General features: G+C 48.1%; 1 protein-coding gene across 1 annotated transcript; it reads right to left on the reverse strand.

Annotated features, from left to right (window-relative positions):
• Window positions 1-7,438: 7,438 nt before the first annotated feature.
• LOC146181912 (uncharacterized) lies at window positions 7,439-8,059 on the reverse strand. Its single transcript, XM_084575574.1, has one exon. It carries the CDS (start codon window positions 8,057-8,059, stop codon window positions 7,439-7,441), a length of 621 nt encoding a protein of 206 aa, XP_084431700.1.
• Window positions 8,060-21,353: the final 13,294 nt, after the last annotated feature.

The following is a 21,353-nucleotide window of genomic DNA, read 5'->3' on the forward strand; positions in this document are numbered from 1 at the left end:
GAGTATCGTATGTGCCAAGAGTTGATGTATTTAAATTTTCGTTTCTGCCTAAAACAATCATTGAATGAAACAACCTTGACCGAAGCGTATTTGAAAAAACTTGTTCTTTAGAAACTTTTGAGAAAGAGTTGGAAATTTGTAGTGCCGCTTAAATGTACATTACCCACCCTGTAACAACCCAGAAGGGCTAACAGTACTTGCAAATAAATAAAATAAATAAATAAATAGAGTATTTAACGTGGCGTGGACTTTCATCCCTCCGTCTGACCTGACAATCTGCGCGCTGAATGTCCGATACTCTTGTTGCGGGAAATAATTAGTTCATGCTGTTGAAAAATCAACGTTAGACCTAAAGCGTAACGCTAGAACTCGCACCCGAGCCTTCCTGCAGTTTCTGTGCCGCGGGCATCTCACCGAAGAAGTGAAAGCAGTGCTCACCAAAGCTGATATAGACGTTGTAGAAAGTGGCAGCACTAAAGAAAAAGCGGGGACACAAGAAAAGGCACATAGTACAACTAGACAATTCCTGTCGTCTATGTGCCTTCTCTTCTGTCCCAGTTTCTTTTGCGCTGCCATTTTCTGCTTCAGCAGAAAATGCCGACCGTCTAGCCCGACCAAGTTATTAACCGACATAGACGTCTCTATCCTAAATTGGTGATTGACAGGCCAGTTATAAAAAGTGTATTAGGGATCCACTGCGAAAAAAATTGGCTGTGGCTTAGCTTGGTTGAGCCTGGTGATTGCGAAGCAATACGTGGTACTACTATTGTACTGCTTGTGGTGATGCTGAGCTGTTCTATATTCACCATGGTGATGCTCCGGTTATGTTTTCTGTTATGGCTTTGGTGACGCTTGACTGTACTATGTTTAGCTATGGTTTTACAGAACACCTTCATCGGTTTAGCTCGGTAGCTCGAATGAGAGATTTCTCCCGTGCTTTCTCCAAGCGTTTATCTCGTGTCTCTTCAGCACGCCGTTTTCTTCGCTGTCCATTGTACTTCTCTCGATACACACGTTCCTTCTCTAGTCGCTGTTGTCGCTCTTCCGGTGTTTCTTGGGCACGTCGTTGCCGTCTGCTAGCGTTCCATCGTTCCGAACTGGTAGTGCTGCTAGTAGATGCACGTTCCAAACTATCGGACAAATTCGTACCTTCCTCTCCTGCTTCTGTCGTCGATTCTGCTACCGAAGACATTGACCGCCTTTTCCGCCTAGCTGCTTCTTGCGCTCGTCGCTTGGAAAGCCGTTATTCTCGCTCCTCTTCTGTCTCTGTGGCTCGCTTTTGCTTCCTCTTTGCAGCCTGCCTAAGCGCTTTGACTGTAGGCGGCATCTCATGGCTTGACGAGAGGAGCGGAGTCAGGCCGTAACTGCCACCGCGCAAGGCGACGGTGAGCCCCCGCTCTTACACAGATGGTATGACGTCACGCAGCGCGCAGCGCCAATAGTGAGAGGAACGGAGTCAGGCCGTAACTGCCACCGCGCAAGACGACGGCGCGAGTTGAGCCCCCACTCTTACACAGATGGTATGACGTCACACAGCCAGGTCGGAAGAGGCCGCAACAAGCCAAGGGCTACCTGCCAGCCTCTAATCCGCGGGCGTACGACTCCCCGTTTCCGATGGAATTAAAAGTTGTACAACCAACCAACCACGCTAAAGGTCAAGCGTGGCTGCCACTGCCGCGCCTTTTGACGGGCTGAGGTGGTAGCTGAAGTAGCATTGCTTCGCAATAATATTTATGTGCACTGGCTCACCTAAACGCGCGAGCTAAACCCAACAGTCCGCATCAAGCTTGCATAGTAGCGATGGATTGCATCGTTGAAGGTTATCCCTGGCACTTGTTGAGAAAGCGCTGTATTTAAAATGCACCAAATGAAACAGAACAAGGTGGAATAAATGGGTGACGATAGTAGAGCTTTTTCTCAGAGCGCTAGCTAGGTAAGTGCAAAAAAAATCTTGGAGATGGCGTCAAAGAACAGTGCGTGCAATTAAAACTTCGCTACTTTTGCCCACAGACCGCCGTGCGTCGCTGGATGTTCGCGAACAACACCCAGCGGGCTTTGCATCCGATTACGTTGACGCCATAGATGACGTCATCATCCGGAGCCTTCATCATGCACTGAAAAGTCTGAACGCCGCCGTAGCCTTATTGGTCGATTACTTGAACGTTTGCAACGCCGTCAGCAACTACTTCGCACGCATTACTTGCAACCATTACGCATTTGATCTTTCAAGTTAGGCTTGTTGAATTTTAAAATCCGCTCAGTTACCATATGAGACCTCACCATAGTATGGAGGTAACTCTCTCATTTTCTGCCGCGTTCCTTCTCGATTGCAGGCTACTTTCCCTCCTCTCCGCAGCTACGATAGGCCCACTGAGACCGCGAGATGCATCCCACAGATAGCGGCGCTTTTTTATCTTTGCTTGAGATAGATACTTCAGCTCATGCGCGAAACACAAAAGGGAAGTAATCAGCCATTTAGTGAAAATGTGTTTACGCCAGACTTAAGCCAATAGAGGCTCAATACAGTTGTGAAGGGAGGCGTTTCTTAAGCTACTAAGCTCTCCCCCAGACTGACGAAGCTCGCGGGCAGCGATGGGCAAGGGGTTCAAAGGAAAACCGTCAGAACGACACAGGAGGAACGCTTCTGTTCCTTTTTAACGGAGGCTCCTGAGCTCACTTAGGGGACACATTGAGGCTTCCGCTCATAGTCCTGTGACAAGAATTGAATTATGAAAAGTCCGCAGAATCCAAGCAGTCGCTTGAGGGTTTTGTACTGATCTTTTACGACGTCAATGTTGACGATCACAGCAACCACTTGGCGCATACACAGTTTTGCCTGAAACCAGCGTGAATCATACAGAAATAATATTGTTAGCGGCCGTCGTCTTAAAATCAAGCGAAATTGTACAGCCGTCGCTTTGGAAAATAATGGCAACTTATGGGGTAATAGCGGCTACAGGCGAGAACACTCATAGTGCTCACGGAATTCGCTGTTAAGAGGAAATGTTATAATAACCATTGAGGCAGTTCTTTTGCATCACATGCTTTAGTATTCAACGGATTTAGTTGATTTGGGACAGTTAATATGCGAATGAAACATATTCAACGCTTCAAAGAGGAAAATTCTGCATTGAGATCTGTTAGGCTGCCCTCACGATGTTGCACCAATTTTTTAACCGAAATGAACAGCCGATATTTTGAATAAATGTAAATCAATCACATTATTGCATAGTTTGTTTTATTTTCAGCTACTGTGTGTTCCTCTTCTGTGACTATTTCAGATCTATTGTTGTTGTTTTGGCTGTAGGAAGAAGGAAAAGAAAATGCACTGGCCTGCTGCTGGCTCTGTAGCTGAGCCACCTCCGCTGCCTCGTGCTCCCCTGATGGGGCTGGGACAGGTCGGCCACCGCCGCTTGCGGCGGGGGCTAGCCTGCCACCGAATTTTTATCTGTTGTAGGCCGTCATTGCACCCGCCACCGCTTAGGTGGTGGACGATGGCAGCATTTGCGGCGCGCGTATTTCTCCCCCTCTTCCTTTTCTTTCTTGTTCGAACCCGACCTCGGCGGCTGCGTTTCGATGGAGGCGAAACGGAAAGGCCTCCGTGTGCTGTGCGATGTCAGCGCACGTTAAAGATCCCCAGGTGGTCGAAATTACTCCGTAGCCCTCCACTACTACTCCTCTTTCCCTCTTTCCACTTTCACTCCCAACTTCCTCCCTTCCCTTATGGCGCGGTTGATGTGTCCACAGCCAACAAGTGAGACAGTTACCGCGCCTTTCCCTTCCTATAAATAAACCTCTTCTGTCTGCACGGGGCAGCGGAGGTGGCTCAGCTACAGAGCCAGTAGCAGGCCCGTGCATTTTCTTTTTAGAGCGCAGCTCTTTGGCGTCCGTTCCTGGGTTTCGCGTCGGCGTCGGCCTCGTAACCAGCTCCGCCCCCCCTTTCATCCCCCCAGCGCTAGCAGCGACCGACTGATACCGCTGGATGCCGCTGACGCCGCTAGAGAGTCAAGATAACGTGACTGCATAGAACACCGTCGCCGCCATGCAGAAAGAGGAGGGGAGGGTCCCCCCCCCCCCCCCCCCGTTCCTGTGTGGCGGATAGGGTGCTCTTCAGTTGTCGACGCGCCGGTTATTTCACGTAGGCCCCGGCACGTCGACGAATACGTGACCACTTTCTTACGGCTAGACCTGGTTCTTGGCGCTGCGGAAACGCGGGTATCATATTGCTTGCGTCGGCATCGGCGGCGTTGTCCCTGAAACCAACTCCGCAGCTGGGGTTGACTCACTATCGGCGTCAGCAGCATCAGTCAGCCGCTGCTATCTCTTCCCTCCTCCCTTTATCGCGTTGTCCGCTTGCTGCGCGCGCTTCTGCCCCCATCGTTTGCCGCTGGGTGTACACGCCGCCCCCCTCCCCCCTCTTCCTGCGAGTCTCCGGTTGTCAAAGCGCCGGCTCGAACTTAATTCCTTTCTTCGCTCCTCCTCCAATGCAACCCCTGTGCGGTGGCAATCAGAGAGCCAGATCGGTGGCGGCGGATCTGTATATGTGCACCGCCCGAGCCAAAATTGCCGCTGCCGTTCGCCACTGCGAAATTATCTGCCAGTTCTTTCTGAGCCATGAGCGAGACGACCGGTGGAAGTCCTCCGTCTTCCGGTGGTCGAAATTACTCCGTAGCCCTCCACTACGGTTCCTCTTTCTCTCTTCCCACTTTCACTCCCACCTTCCTCCCTTCCCTTACGGCGCGGTTGAAGTGTCCACAGAAAACAAGTGAGACATTTACCGCGCCTTTCCCTTCCTATAAATCAATAATAAAAAAGTGCGCGCTGCTGCCCCCATCGTTCGCCGCTGAGTGTACCCCCCCCCTCTTCCTGCGAGGCTCCGGCTGCCGAAGCGCCGGCTCGAACTGTGGGGATGAAAGGGGGGCGGAGCTTTTTACGAGGCCGACGCGGCCGACGCCGACGACGACGCGAAACCCAGGAACGGGCGCCAAAGAGCTGCGCTCTAAAACTGGCGATCGGCAAGAGGTCGACATCGGCGCCTTTGTGCGGCGCTCCCTTTCTTGTGCTGATGGCATGACCTTTGTTACAAGAGACCCCTACGTACAGTCTTTGTCAAAAGTGTAGAGCCCAGGGGGTCTGCTTCGCCGCTTCGTGCGGCTTATAATGTATTTCCAGTGTTCCGAATCTCTTGATGGTAAGACGTTTTTTTTTATGCGAAGCATATTAACGTAGGTTTCGTTTCTTCGCGCGAAGCCCGGCGGTGGCCACCATTGACCCTGAAGTGGGGTCACGTGACATGACGTCACGTGATGACGTCACATCGGCTGCAGATGGGGCGTCATATCGCGCCGTCGGTCGCCTCCCGGCGGTGGCCACCATGGACCTTGAAGTGAGATCACATGATGTGACGTCACGTGATGACGTCACACCGGCTGCAGATGGGGCCTCATATCGCGCCGTCGGACGTCGCCCGGCGGAGGCCTCCACGCTTCGGTTCGCGCCGTCGCGCGCTACGCGGCGGCGGCGCCACCATCGCTGCATCACGTGATATGTGACGTCACGCCAGAGATGAAGCGGCGCGCGCCCGCCGTCGCATCAGTCTCTGTGCCCGCAACCGCGCCAGCGTCTTTGCGCCGGGCGTGTATGCGTAAGTGACGTGCAAACAAAGAGTCATGCATTTACGGACCATAAGAGTGTGTTTGTCGGGCTGCAAAGAATAAAGTACGACGATTAACCTAAAACCACGTCTCCGTTACTTAGCCCCCTCCACACTGAGGCAGCTGCTTAACATGCTTCGCATCCACTGGGCTTAACCTTGATAAGCCTCCATTTTTTGTCCTACCCTCTCTAATGGAGAACACCTTCACTAATGCTAAATAAGCGCCACTAGACGGCTCAGAAGCAGCCCCTCGGGATCTACACTTTTGACAAAGGTTGTATGTTCGCTTTGTTCTCGAAAAGAAGGAACCGGCGCAACAACAGCAACTGGGACAGAGGCAGTGTTTGCAAACCTTAGCCCCCCAGCAAGACGCATATACGCGGCCACCCGACTCATTTTTAGACGAAGGCCTTACATGACTCACGTGGCGTGAGGTCAAAGGCCGGAAGATGTTCGCAGCGCCTTCCCAAAAATGCGTCGAATGTAGGTGGTCCCAGTTACGTGATCACGTGAATAAGAAAAAAATTAAAGGGCATTGCAAAGGCTGCATTGGAGTAATGCGAAAGCACGGATGCTGCTGTTGGCTGCTTCTGGTTACTTCTAGTTGCTTAATTCACTTGTTTGCACTTTTGGTCTTCGGTACTTTCAAATTGCGTGCCAATCCATGACCTTTTTCGGCTCTACTTCCGGTTGCGTGACGTCACATCATTGACATCATATCCACTACGGCACACCTTTCTCTGTTTAAAAAAAGAACCAATTATTTATTTCACTCCCACCTCCCTTCCTCAATGGCGCGGTTCAGGTGTCCACAGAAGTATGGCAGATACTGCGCCTTTCCTTTCCTGTGAACCAGGTATTCTAATTACCTAATTAACTTATCGGCCTAATTATTGTTTCGACAATATTACGTCACCCTCTATCGATTGACACCACTATTAACCTGTACCACTTCTCATTTATAACTGCTGCGAACATGGCCTGCGGACACGGTTTGCGGACAAAAATCTGTGAACATAGCGAGGTAATGCTTTCGCATTAATAAATCAGTCGTGTCTATTCCAGAATTCGAACCACTACTTTTCTGTGCCCCATCTGAGCGCGCTACCACTACACACGCCGACCACCTGAAAACGAGTCAATTCTCGTGTAGCATAAGGATGCTGGAGGGCGTTAAAGGAAAGGAAAACTGGCACTGGGGAAGAGGAGGAAAATGACAGTAGTGGCACGGAAGAGCTTCCACCCCTGGAGGAACATGTCAAAGGCGCCAGCACGCTCGCACCACGCTCGGCCTTGCACATGTCAACGCGTTGGCTCACGGCTTCATTCCACATTGCTGTGGGTGATCTCGCACCAGGCCCAGTTGCAGGCGGGAAAGTGAGATAGAACACTAGGGCTAAGTGGCTAGAGGAGCTTGAAATGACGCTCGTCGTAACCGGTGTCGAGACGTGGGTGTGGAAGGTATGTGCTGGGGTGATTGAAGTGTGTACCGCGTGCGTGACACTCATACAGGAGCTCCTGTATGAGTTACCGGGAGTGGAATGTAAGTGGAAGAGGCGAGATTGATGTCATGGAGTGTGAGAAAAAGATTTAAAGCATTTACTGAAACTTCTAACTAGGCTTTCGCTTATATATTTTCAAAATTTTATAAGTATCCTCCGTAATTAACTGCTCAGTGCCACAAGAGGATCTCGGATTGGTGTCGTGCAGTAATACGTTCTTATATCCTCTAGCCAGGATCGCAAATTTGGCTAAAACAACCGCGTAAAACGAGGCGGCAGTTCAAGAGGCATCACCGTGCACCATGATCGGGTTCCCCAATACGGTATCGTTGTTTTCGTTCTTCCTAAACTTCTCCTTGTGCCCGCGACAGTTGGGGAGGTCATCCGCCTCGCTGTCCGACGAACTCTCGCCGAACTCCCGCTGCTTCTCGAAGATGCAGCAGCACTTGGACTTACGCTTGTTCATGTTCTCATTGTCCACAGTGTCCGCGGCCCACACGACGTGAAGCCTAGAAGCCGACTGGGGCGGCGCGGCGGCACCGTCAGCCTCGCTTTTGGTGTCCGTCGGTGCAACAGCGCCCGTCGCCGAGTCTTCGACTGCCTTCGCGGTTTCGGAGGGTGGCGGTTCTTTATGTTTACGGTCGACATGGCCACGGCAGTGCTCGCATTCCTCATCCTCGCTGTCGGTTGAATTATCGTTAAACTTGTGCGGCTTGATGTACATGGAGCCGCACTTTGACTTGCGCCGGTTCAAGTGCTCGTTGTCTACGGTGCCCTCGTGCCAGGCGACGTGGCGACGGCTCTTGACAGGATTCCTCAGTTTCAGCACGACGCGGTTGCCGGTAGCTCCAGAACCAGACCGTTCCGTGGTGTGGCCCTCTCTTTGCGAGACGGCGGCCATCTTCTGCGAGCAAGGATCCTGAGATTAGACGAGGCATGCAGATGGTAGATCACGCTCTCCTATTCTTTTCCCTTTAAGAGCGTTAACTCTACTGGTCACTTGAACCAAGGTCGCGTTATTTCCCGATATATGGTTATGCGGTGTAAACTACAAACTGGAGTATCCCTTAACCCCCAGCTTTACAGCAAGTGGCACCCGGAAATTTTTAGCCCCAGGTGCAAACGTTGAGATGGCATAATGGACATTATCAATTTGATATGGAAGTGTCCTAGATTTGGAGAACCTGACAGAACAGTTGAGTCCTGGGAGGCACTACTCAAACATGACGAAAAAGGGCAACGTGAAGTCATCCGTCTCGCCCTGGCCGCTGCTCAGATCCAAGAGATCCAGGTCGACGGCTGAAGGGGAGGACATGGCCGGGACAGAGCTGCGCCTCGGATCCTCGCCAACCTTATGACGGGGGCCAATAAATGTTATTTCACTCTAGCTCTCTCTCTCTCTAGTGCCCTGCACTATAGCAGCTATTCCTCTCTTCCTTCCTTCCTTTAAAGCATGGTCCAAGTGTCCACCCAGAACTGCGAGAGATACAGCGCCTTCCCTTTCTTCTAGACCAATTTACTATTTTACTAATAGTTAAAAGTTAAATTGGTTCACAGGAAAGGAAAGGCGCAGTAACTGTCACACTTGCTCTGTGGACACCCGAACTGCGCCGTAAGGGAAGGGAGGAAGGTGGGAAGAGAGAAAGAGGAGCCGTAGTGGAGGGCTGCAGAGTAATTTCGACCACCTGGGGATCTTCAACGTGCGCTGACATCGCACAGCACACGGACGCCACTTCGTTTCGCCTTCATCGAAACGCAGCCGCCGCGGTCGGGTTCGAACCCGGGTACTCCGGCACAGTAGTCTGGCGTCTTACCACTGCACCACCCCGGCGGGGCTTTTACTAATAGACATATAGAAAACGCGGAAATTTACTGCAATGATCTTAAGGCTATGTTCGTGATCGTCAAAGCGTGAATGAAATCAATAAAATAAACATTGAAATCAGCCTTGTGTCTTGTTTTTCAACAGAGCTATCGCTCGATTTTCGGTCGAGCAGTGTTGAACCCCAATAGTTTCTTTTTTTTACTCTGCGGCAAAATCACAGTTAATTGCGGCGGGCAACTGCGACGCTGTCTATGCTGCTGCTTCGTTTCAATCGCGCAGGGTAGAAAATAAGTTATGAAAGAACTGACTTTACCGGTTTTCGCAAGGGCCAGTATGAAAGGATTCGCGCCCACTGTTCAAGGCACTTGAGCGGGCCCTTTCTTTCCCCTTGGGTCAACAGGAAGTCTTGATGGCACGGATGGCTTTGATTTTGACCCGGCTCATCGCGATGATGATGCACCTGCACAGCTCGCCATTTTTGACTGCAAAGGTGGATGTCGGACGCGATGGGGATACTGCTTTCAAGGTAGATTAGCAACCTTGCCACGTCCGTGATGTGTTAGGGAAACAAATCAGTGCTTTTTAAACGTATCTGGATGTATTCTTAAAACCAGTGAATTGAAATTTTTTACCCCAGTGGCCATGGCGGTCCGAGGTTGACGTGAGAAGTTTTGTAACATGGCAGCTAGCTGTGATATTTTTATCCGGAGTCCTTCACTACGGCATCCATGTAGCCCACGTCGCATTAAAATCTAAACTCCATAAATCTGACCAGTCTTTATTCACGCTCGTTAGTATATACACAGCTAAAGTACTATAAATTAAGAAAAATACCGTGAAACGGGACTTTGAATATTTGCCTAAATCAATCGTCAACAAAGAGAAAGCCACCAAACGCTACTTTGAATATTTATTTTGGAGTTTTATTTTCCGCTGTAAGGTTGCCTGCGTCTAATTTTGCAAAATATAGACGATAGAAAGTTCACAGTAGCTCTTTTCGCGGACTTCAGTAAAGCTTTTGACTGCCTCGACCACCAAATTCTAATCCAAAGGCTTGAAACATATGGAATTCGTGGGCGATGCTCAGACCTAATAAAACCTTACCTTAAAAGTAGAGCTCAGTTTGTAAACATACACCGGTATAACTCATCCCTTCTCCCAGTGAAATATGGTGTCCCGCAGGACAGCTCACTAGGCCCCCTTTTATTTAATGCCTTCATTAATGACATTGAAAGTATAGACAAGACAATAGAATTTATTATTATGCCGATGATAGCACTTTGTTAATTTCTGGTTCTAACATCAGTGATTTAGTACTGAAGTCCAACGAGGTTTTGGAAAAATTGTCAAGATGGTCAAACAAAATCGACTTAAAATTAATGCTGGCAAAACAAAAGCAATTATTTTTTGCGCCAGGAATAAGAAAGTGCCAGCTAACATTTCCTTTCAGCTCGATCACCAAGAAATAGAAATTGTTCACGACCATAAAATCCTTGGAGTATATTTTTTGTCCAACTTAAGCTGGGACACTCACATTGGTTACCTAAGCAAGAAATTGTCTTCGATAACTGGAGTTTTATCACGTTATCGCAGCGTACTACCTGTGAAAACAAAAATCTTAATCTATCAAGCTTTGTTTACTTCCTATTTATCTTACGGCACCTTAGTTTGGTGTACAACCACAAAAGGTAATTTAAACAGGCTTTTCATGATACAAAAACGAATAATACGCCACATTGGAAATATGGAATATATTTCGAGTACAAGAAATGCCTTTCGGTTATATGAAATTGTATCTGTAGAACGCATTTATGAATTCCGATTGCTAAAAACATACTATTTTTCCTCTCCTGATATTACAAACTACATGGCATCACTGGCAAGATTACAACGCCGAAATACTAATATACCCACCAGAAATCTGGATGTATGGGAAATTTCCCGATTCCGTACATTTTACACGCTCCAATCTTTGGCTCACAATCTACCAGCAATACTGAACAAATTTCTGCACATAGTAATCCCCAATCGAAAAGAGCTCAGGTCTTTGTTTTTAGAGCAATAAAATTCCTGTTTGCTGTTTTTATTTATTTATTTATTTTTTTTTTTTTTTTAGATCGAACAACTCATTTTCTAAGTTGAAGCTACTGAATTTGTTTCACTACTTTCTTGTTCTTTTGTCATCCCGGATGTGAATTCCGTGTTTTGAACTGTATTTGTGTTTACAGTTTTAGGATGTAATTAGTAAATTGTTTGATTTTTGTCTTTCTTTTTAATGTCCAATGTAAATATCATGTTTTCGACTGTTTATCAACACACTATATAAGGATTGTTGATGCTATATCCTGCTGCGGTGTTTTCTTTTTGTATGCTACTGCCACGTAGTGGTCTCTTGGGCCTTAGTCAAGCTTCTTGAGGATCTTTTAGTCCAGGAGACCATCCAGCTTGTTTTCTGGAAAAATAAAATGCATTGATTGATTGATTGATTGATTGATTGATTGATTGATTGATTGATTGATTGATTGATTGATTGATTGATTGATTGATTGATAATTTTAGTTAGAATTCCAATGAGGAGAAAATATGATGTGGTTTAAGAATTTCCTCTGGCTTTAAATTGGTGCGATCCCAAAGCAGAATTTTTCGCTAACAATCAATGCAAACAGCATTTAACAGCAGAAAGAAGAAAACAGTTGCTTCAGCAGAAAGACGAAATTGCGGTCATTTATACCGGTTAAACCTTGTTGTCAGAGCGCATGGCTACGCGGTCATACTGGCGTTTATGCTAGCTTCTCACTCTTCGTCGGTCTCTGCCTCAAGCCGATCCCGCGAATCCAGATTGCACGAGCCCCTTGGCTGGGATAACGCCCGCTCTCGATACAAAAATCTCCCCACCCCTGTAGTGTGGGGGGCCTTGCCCGGATGATGGTTGTTGGTTGAGGTCTGTACCCTCACAGGAGGGCTGCACCCAGTACACCCTTCCCTCCATATGACAAGGCAAAGCTGTATTGGCCGTATGATCATATATACTCAGAGTGATGTCTGCGCTAAAGCGCTGACGCAGTCGGACCGGCATGAACCTCATCCATGGCTAGACTAAGTCACTGGCGAGGCTAAGCATTTGTTGAACGTCCCACCTAGTTACGTGGTATCACAGCGGACAGCCTCCGTATCCAAGATCGGGACAGTCGCTCGGTGGCCTCGGGTAGTGATATGGACAAAGAATACGAAGAAGCGGGCAGTGGTGCGGGCAATAGCGCTCGCGCTTAGAGTCACTACCCGCGCTAAGCCCGCTCCGGTGGTCGCTCGGTGTCCTCGGCTAATGATATGGACGAGGAAAACGAAGAAACGGGGAGGATGAAAAAGAACTTGAATTAAAATTAAGGCAGACACTCCAAGGGGGGCCCCTCAGTCCAGGAGCCCTCTGGCTGTTCCCTCTAGCTCGGCTCGCTCGACCAGTTGTAGCTGATCTGCGGGTTGCGTGGCCAGAAGGGCGGCCTCCGCGAGGAGTGGCATGCACAGGAGCTACAGTGTTCTAGATGGGGATGTTCTAGAACACTAGCAGGAGCGCTCGCTCTATGCCAGTTCCGGCGGCTCGAGTTCAAATGCGTCAATGAAAGACCATTTACGTTTTAACACAACAGTGTTAAGGGTCCTGCGTCGCAAAAAAGCCTGCGTAACGCTAAAATCAGAAGAAAGTAAAGAAACAATAAATGCTTTGCGGAAACCTGCGGAGTAGAACACGGTTCCTGCGCTATGCGAGCACGCAACCACTCCGCCACAGAACCGCATTGCTTCTCTCTGAATATAGGTGTACCTAATGTATGCATTGTCTTATGACTCTGAGCTAATGTTTAGGTATGCCATTAGAATGAAACTAATTACGGAAGTAATATTTAGACGAATATCGAAAAACATTTGCGCTTTGCTTACTGCGATGCGGCGCTCACTGAAAAATTCATTCGATTGTACGGCGCTTCCGCAACAGATGGCGCGAGCCGCCGCCCGATTGAAAGCCTTATACATCCATCTATCGTCTTCAAAGTGGCCCGATAACGCTATCGCGTTGAACTCTAGCGTAAAGGCGAAGCCTAAGCGTTCCCCAATCTTTTTTCTACTTCGTAAACTTGCTACAAGCCGTACTATAGAAATTCACGTAAAACATTTTCTTGTAGGAACCGGAGAAGTTTCCTGACCTTGTTGTCGGTCAGCCACTTGGAGAAATCCTCTTCCCTTAACGCCACTGGTCCTACTTCCCGTACAATCTGTGTTCTTGACGCCATTGTTCATTCACAAGTCCAAAGTAGGTGGCTAACATCCACCTCTGCGGCCGGTGTGGAACACTTAGGGCAGGCTGCTGGGTCTTATGCCTTCTTGAGAACTTCATCGACACGTGAAAGATGGGTATACGGACCACTCCATCCCTTAACTACTAAGGGACACCTCCTCTAACCTCGTTATGAGAGAGGGGGATGTGCACGGAGGATTGATGGCACGTCTACTTTTCTTTAAAAAGGATGCTGGATTTGCAATGCAAAGAATAGAGCTTCGCTCTAAAACAACCACTTTACGTCCATCCATTCACAACTAAGCAGTGCAGCACTTAAACGTCGACATGACGTAAACGCATCCGGTAAATTCACAATTTGAAAACAGCGATATACATTTCGACATCAGTGAAATCAGAAATGCTGTAAAAAAGGCGTACATCGCGGGCATTAACGACACAAATGAACTCAAGCCGTTAAAACAACCTCATGTCTGTCCGTGCGAAGGCGTTTTTGAATACTTTGAAACTGCCACTCTTTCATTACCCATCTTAGGGCGAATACACCCAAACAATCCGTCACTGAATGCTATTTAGCAAAAAAAAAAAAAAAAAAAATATACACACCAAAACACGGGACAGACACACATGAAAAAAGAGCCTGCGCCTTTAGTCTCGGCATCTTTTTGAAAAAGAGTATACACAGCCAGCCGATGCACCCAATGCGTGGGTTACCACAGCGAAAAACCTAGACATCAAACGTCGCACCATGCCGTCGATCTCTTCAGTGTCCACGTTCCTCTCCTCTACAGCTAACACATCTCGCGCTCCGTTATAAGTCGGTAAAGCTGGCCTTGTTTTCACTTTGCTGTTGGGTCTTTCACATTGGGCATATCACAATCGACAAAGGAGGAGGTAGGAGCCAGCACGTCAGCCTCGGTTTCGGCGTTCGTCAATGCAAAAGAGCCCGTCGGCGAGTCTTCGACTGTAGTACCGGAGGGTAGTACCACGTGGCCGCGGCAGTGCTCGCATTCCTTGTCATTGCTGTCGGTCAAACTCTCGTCGTACTTGTGCGGCTTGACGTACACGGAGCCGCACTTTGACTTGCGCCGGTTCAAGTGCTCGTTGTTGACGGTGCCCTCGTGCCAGGTGACTTGGCGCCGGTTCTTGTCCACACCCATTAGACCTGTAGCCTCCGCATCCGAGCCCTCCATGGTGTGAACTTCCGTTTGCGATATGGTGGCCATATTTTCTGAACGATCGAGGATCCTTCAAAAAGAAATCGGACGATAGAATGCAGAGACAATTGATCACACGCTCCTATTTCCTTTTTTTCTTGAGCAGTAAAATCACAGCAAATTGCTGCGGGGAACTGCGACGCTCTCTACGCAGTTGCTTCGTTCCAATATCACACAGGGTAGAAAAAAAAAGCCACGGAAGAACTGCCCTTACCGGGTTTTGCAGGGGCTGTCTGAAATGCTTGCCTAGGATCAGTGGAAGTTCGGGCTGGCAGGTATAGCATTCCGTTCGACCGCCTGTAAGGAGGCTGAAGCTAATAAGACATTATTCACAATAAGTGTGGAGGAATAGGGAGAAATCAGCTAGCGTGCCGCAGGCCGTAGAGATCTTTGGCGACGCCGGCCCATTCGACGTCCTTGAGCTGAATGTCACGGAGGAGCCGAACGGAGATTCATCGCAATGACGACGCATCAGCACAGCTCGCCACTTCTTCTTGCCACATGGTGATACCCACTTAAGAGAAGGGGGGGGGGGCGCAGTTTTCGGTGCAGATACGTAGAATGATTCAGTCCCACTAGACTGCTGTGTCCAAGGATGCGGGATTGAATTCTGGCCGCCGCGGCCACTTTTCGACGGAGGGTAAAAGCAAGGCGTGCGTCTGCTGTATGACGTCAGTGCACGTTAAAGAACCCTGGTAGAAATTTCTGGAACCCTTCACTACGCGTCTGCCATAGCCTTGTAGCTTTGGAACGTTAAACACCATAAACTAAACTTATTTAGGTTGTACCTTATATAAGTCACGAATTTGGAATCCATGTAGGCGGAAAATGTTTCGGGTAGAATTTTGTGATTGTAGGCATAGTAATGAAGGAAAAATATTCAGGTGCATCAAATTTGATATTATGATGAAAGCAGAAAAAAAAAGCGGCAAAAAATCTTCTAGCAGCAATGATATACTTATGAAGTACGAGCACAGTGGCGTTAGAGCAGCGTGATTCCGTTGTTGTCGTTGTCCTCATACAAATGGCGCATATCCACAAGGGGGATCGTCCATGACCAGGCGGTCCCGCAACTTCTTTCTCACCACTGGTTATTTCTCAGCAAGTTAAACGGCGATTGTTGCTCAGAGGTGTCTTTGAACGCAACCTAAAGGTGATAAACTCACTGAAGGCAGGAAATGATTACGGTGAAAGTAATTGCATTGTGTAAATGTTTTCATACCATCACCTCCTTGCTCTGCTCACAGCTGGTTTTGAGGCCATTAAGAATCAAAAACATCACATAGTGCAACCTAAAAGGGAACACACACCAGGAAAGATGTTAGTAATTTGTTTTCGTGTTGTGAATTGAAAAAGAAAATTCGGAAACAATTGTACGCACAGGATTCGAACAGTTGTTTTGAGTTGTAAGATAATAATCTATTGCGCCCCAGAAGCTCTTTCTTATTGCGCTCAATATATACAATATTTAAACAGGAACTGACGTATCAGGGTTAAAAGTCCCTGAAAAGATTTCAAAATTTCAAAGATTCTTCTCACAAATCCCATTACTAGAACCATATCCATCATATGGATACCAGCACACGAGTCTGTCCCTGACAACGAAGCTGCGCACCTGCTGGCCCGAGATCTCTACCACCGGGCAGCGGTAGAACAGCCCGAATGCAAGGGAATTAAAGATTGCGCAATCACATACAATGAGATCACAGAATCTTACAAACTAGATCGAAAAGTATACCCTTCCCCAGATCGGTCTCTCGCTAACAATGAAGCACGCATCTGGAGGCGATTACAAGCCGATAACTACATCTGCCCTGTCTGGGTTTTCTTAAAAAAAAAAAAAAAACAAAAAAACAAAAAAAAACGGGGGGGGGGGGGGGACGAATATTCTAAATGCAAAAATTCCGGGCAAAAAGGCACGCTAGATCATATAATATGGCAATGCGCCGATTCCCCAGGCGCCGGCATTAACATTGATAGTAGAGAAGCCTAGGAGGCTTGGCTGCGGAGCGGAGATGCCACCGTTCAGCGGCACGCGACCCGCCTGGCGGCTGAGGCCGTGATGTGCTTGTAACCTCACCTGACCTCAGCCTGCGGGGCCCTCCTGACCCGCTTCCTAGCCTGCGTGCCGGGGGCGGGAGATGAAGGGTCCTTTTGGGTGGAAATAAAGTTTTCATTCATTCATTCATTCATTCATTCATTCATTCATTCATTCATTCAAAATTTCAATGTGCGGGAGCCAATCAGGTGCCGGCTCCACAAGTTTTATAAGTTCACAATACCTTGCAACACTTTCCTCAAAGTATTCTCTAACTGACCGTGCGTCAAGATCTGCATGACACGATGCCATCCTGCTTCTCCATATACTGTGCAGGCAAAACGCCATTAAAAGATCGTATGGAATATCTTCTTCGTTTTCAATCGGAGGATACCTGATTCCGTTAAGGTCAAGCGGAAAATCCTTTTCAAGAGTCCTTTGGAGGGCGTCCCAGAAGAAAACTGCGTCCCAGCAGTCCGAGAAAACATGCTCTATGTTTTCATCCTTTTTACATAACAAACAGTGGACTCCCCATGGGACAAAAATTCCTTTCTCTTGCAGCCAGGCTATAACCGTCAAAGTTCCGCGATGTAGTCGAAAAAAAAATGAAGAAGAGAGATTTGGCTGCAGGAGTAACGTCTATTTCTTAAACTCTTTTAAGGACATCTTGACCAGGGCCTGCACCATACCTGGTCCTATACAATGGTGGAGGGAACAGTAAGTCACATATACACCTGCTAAGTTTCTTCCGTTTTACATGACTAAGATAATCCTATGAAAACATTGTATAAAGAAAATGACAAGCTTGAACAACTTCTTTCAAATGCCCCCATATAGTTCCTTGAATACAGTGGAATGTAACTACAAATTCAGGCAAAACTTTGCCGTATCAACTGAATAAGAGCACGTAAAAAGGGGTCCTTAGTATCCCTAAAGAAAATAACACGGGTAACTGACTGTCGCACAAATAAGTGACATAAACTAAGGCCTCCAGCGCGTATCCTCCGAAACAGGTTGGTTCGGCTGGTTATTTCCCAAGAGAAACCCCACACATATATACACAGCAAACACCCTATGCAGTTTTGGCAAATTTAGACGGGAGCAGTGTTGCACTTGTGTGACGTACCACAGCTTTCTGACCAAGAAAGGATTGTAAACTCTAGTACGTCCAAACATCGAGAGGGTCAATCCACCAAATCCTTTTGTTTGTTCTCTTAATTCTGCAACCTTACTTCTCCAATAAGGCCCACTGTCAGCGTAAAATTCAAGAGGGACACCTAAGTACTTAGGTGGAGTTGTTGTCCAGGTTACATTGGCGAATATAGCAGGGGTCCGAAGCCATTCACCATGCCAAAGTCCCAAGCACCTTCCCCAGTTGACTGCCCTTCCACTTGCTTCATGGAAAGCTTTAGCCTTTCTAACCACTTCCGAAATGCTTTGGTAATTACAGCAAAAAACAGCAACATCATTAGCGTATGCCAGCACATGAACCTTTTCCCCATGCAGTCTAAATCCTGCAATACAGTTGTTATGTAGGATACTTAAGCAGAACGGTTCAATATAGATTCAAAGCAACAGCGGTGAAAGAGGGCGCCCTTGGCGCACAGACCGTTCGACCCGAATTATGTTTCCAACCTTTTTGTTGACGATAAGGCGTGTTGTGCAACCACTCTAAGCCATTTTCACTACATTGTGAATTATCTTCCCAACATTGACATGCTCTAGCAGGGAAGGAAGAATTTTGTGAGGGACACCGTCAAGCGCTTTTTCCAAGTCTATTTGCAGCATAACAACAAGTGACCTCGTAGCATCAAATACCTCCAGAACACTGCACGCCTTCTGTATGTTTGTAGCAATACTGCGTCCTTTGATACCGTAAGTTTGATACCGTAAGGCTACCCACATATCTCTCATCGCACTTTGAAGCCTTATCGCCAATACTTTCATAAAGAAGTGACAGGAACGGCGGGATTTAAAGAGGACAGGAATTATAAAAGGCAATCGAAATCGAGCGAGACGAACCACTTCGAAACTATTAACGCTCACACCGAGTCAAACTTTATTTATTGATACTGCAATCCCATGGCAGTGTTGGAATTTTATCTACCCATTCGAGTAACTCTGAAGCAGAATATTGGAGCGAAAGCTTCACTCGCCACCTCAGACCAAGGTCAGCGTGGGCTATTTGACTTTTATTTGACTTTCAAGGATTCAGAAGACGGAGCGTTTCTATGCGTTTCAGGTGTTCACGGAGAAAATATGACAGATGTGCCTTTCCTTCCCTATAAACCAATCTACAGTATCATCGTGGACTATCATTGACCTTCAAAAAGCCGAAGAACAAAGTGCGGTTATAAGTATAGAACAAGACCGATCTGTGACGTAAGCAAGATGCGGTTGCGCTGCTGTCGCCAGACTGGGCCGACTGGCCCATAGAACACGTGGCACCAAAACATTTCGAAGCAGTTTTATGATTTCACATTGCGCCTATGATGTCGTTATTCGCGCAAAAGAACTTTGGTCATCGTAGAACCCATTGTGAAGCTATAAACCCTCATTAGAGAGGCGGCCGCTGTATATTTAAAACACCTCGGAACGTATGGGGATACAAATCGGGAGAACGGCTCATAGGAACACATGCAAGGAAAGTTAACAAAATAATTATCCGTTTTCTCAGAGCACCAACGGCAGAGGGTTAAAAATTAGCAAGTGTTTCGAAGCAAAGGATTGACAAAGTATGTTACGTCATTTTAAAGCCAGTTAATTCTTAAAATTCCTCGACAAATGTGCATAGGAAAGACTGCCATTCCTCTGAAAAACAAGCTATCCGCTGGGTGCTTAACACAACGCGACAGCTCCTCGTGTTGTCGAATAGTGTGTGCTGGCCAAAGGCGTTGTAGCCAACCGGTACGGCGGTGCGCGGCAACATGCTTGCCGTGCGATGGCCCGAGCAACGGCGGTCGGAAAAATTCTCTGTGGCACACCCGTCCTCCAACTGTCGAAGACTGACTTCGCTAAGGCCGAACGCCTTCATCGCGCAACACTACGCACTGTTGCCGGTCTACCTAAGCACACTCCTATAGCCGAACTTGAGCGTTTGGCCCCTCTTCCACCGCTCACTACCATCGTTACCGAGTCACAGACGCGTCATCCAATACGTCTAGAGAACACTGCCCAAGGGCGTCACGTGCTGGCCTGGGATAAACGTAACGACAAAACACCAGCACTATATGCATCTCTCCCCCCTTGGGAGATGCCAGTAGTCACACGCCTCCATCGCCGACCTATAAACCGCGATTTTGTCATTCCCCGGGAGCTCCTCGCTGTCCATCACCGACAAGAGCGCATCCCTGATACGACTGACATATACACCAACGCATCGATTACAAGCGAATTTGTATCTATGGCCTGGGTATACGATGACAACCTGTCCCTTTCAGGCGCTTATGCCTGCCATCTACCTCAAGGTACCCCTCTTCATGCTGAACTCGCGATTTGGGGAGCCTTGTCAGGGGTGCCTTGCACCGGAACTGGTTCAATACGTATTCTTACTGATTCCTATGAAGCTTACAAGGAAATCGCTACTCCGGGTTCACAAGATGTAACTGCTATGGTCACACATCGCCTCCTTAAACGCCACCAAGTAGCGACCAGAACTGTCGTTATTCAGTGGACCCCGGGTCACTCGGACGAATCAGGGGGCAATGCGGCGGCACACGCCGCGGCTGCCTTGGCAGGTGGGATGTCCACATTTACTTCCCCATCCCCATTGGCGTCTCTCATAGCCTGAGTCGCTTTGGAACGTTAAACCCCACAAACCGACCAACCGACCGACCGACCATCCCCATTGCTTCATCCTTACTCAACCTTGGGGGGGGGGGGGGGGGCAGCACACTCCTTCACTTGCCCTTATGCACTATACTCGGACCAGTCTTCGTTGCCTCAGTCAGCATCGCATGCAGGTGGCCACACCAGACCCACCTTTTACGCGAAAAACCCACCTCACCCGAAGTAAAGAAGTCTTTGAATAAGCTCATCGCCCATGCGGCTTACACGCCACGTATTATGGCCCGCTAGCGTCAGTATACAGAGGAAATGATTACGTACGTGCCCCCACTGTACGACTCTAACGCGCGGCGGCATATCTCATCTACTCTGCGATTGTCCTGTTTTTTCTACTGGACGCTCCGGGATCAAACCCTACCGCCTGAACTACCGCCCCCTTCTAGAAACTGATGCTAACACACAGATGATATTTGCCAAGTATGGCTCGCTTAGTGGCCTGGTTAGAGCAATATGATTTGAGTGACGACCTAAACAATGAAGATTCGGTCTACTCCCCTTTACCCCATCCATGGCCATGAGCCATTCCCATTCGATAGAGGACATTCAATCAATCACCTCGTGCTGTCCGACATGCTGACACACAGGCTACATTTCCGCACGAAGGATACAAACTTTTTAAGCCGAAGGCCGCCCTCACATAGCCTGATAAACGAACCGTTCGCATCAGCAGACGACTAAAATACCCCACCTGCTCACACAAGTCGTGTTCTTAAGAGCGTCGTCTGCGTCGCCGTCTGTTACATCGGTTCTCCTTCGTTCTCATGACGTTTGAGGAGCGCTTTTTGGACGCTTCTCCCAGGCTGCACACCTTGAACGACCGTTATTAGCAAGCAAAATCAGCGCATATGGCAGCTTATCAGGAAGAGAAGCTTGCGGGATTCGGAGAAACACCCAGTGGATAGCAAGCGTGTCGGCGGTATGTACGGCTTCACAGCCCATATTTTTAGCGATGATCAGTCCGTGCTATGCACGCCTCGATTT

This window comes from Amblyomma maculatum, chromosome 8 (genome assembly GCF_055883805.1).
Source record: "Amblyomma maculatum isolate TAMU_Amacu chromosome 8, ASM5588380v1, whole genome shotgun sequence".
Lineage (NCBI taxonomy): Eukaryota > Metazoa > Arthropoda > Arachnida > Ixodida > Ixodidae > Amblyomma > Amblyomma maculatum.

Coding starts and splice junctions, on each gene's coding strand:
- LOC146181912 (XM_084575574.1), bottom strand. CDS start 8,059: ATGGCCGCCGTCTCGCAAAGAGAGGGCCACACCACGGAACGGTCTGGT.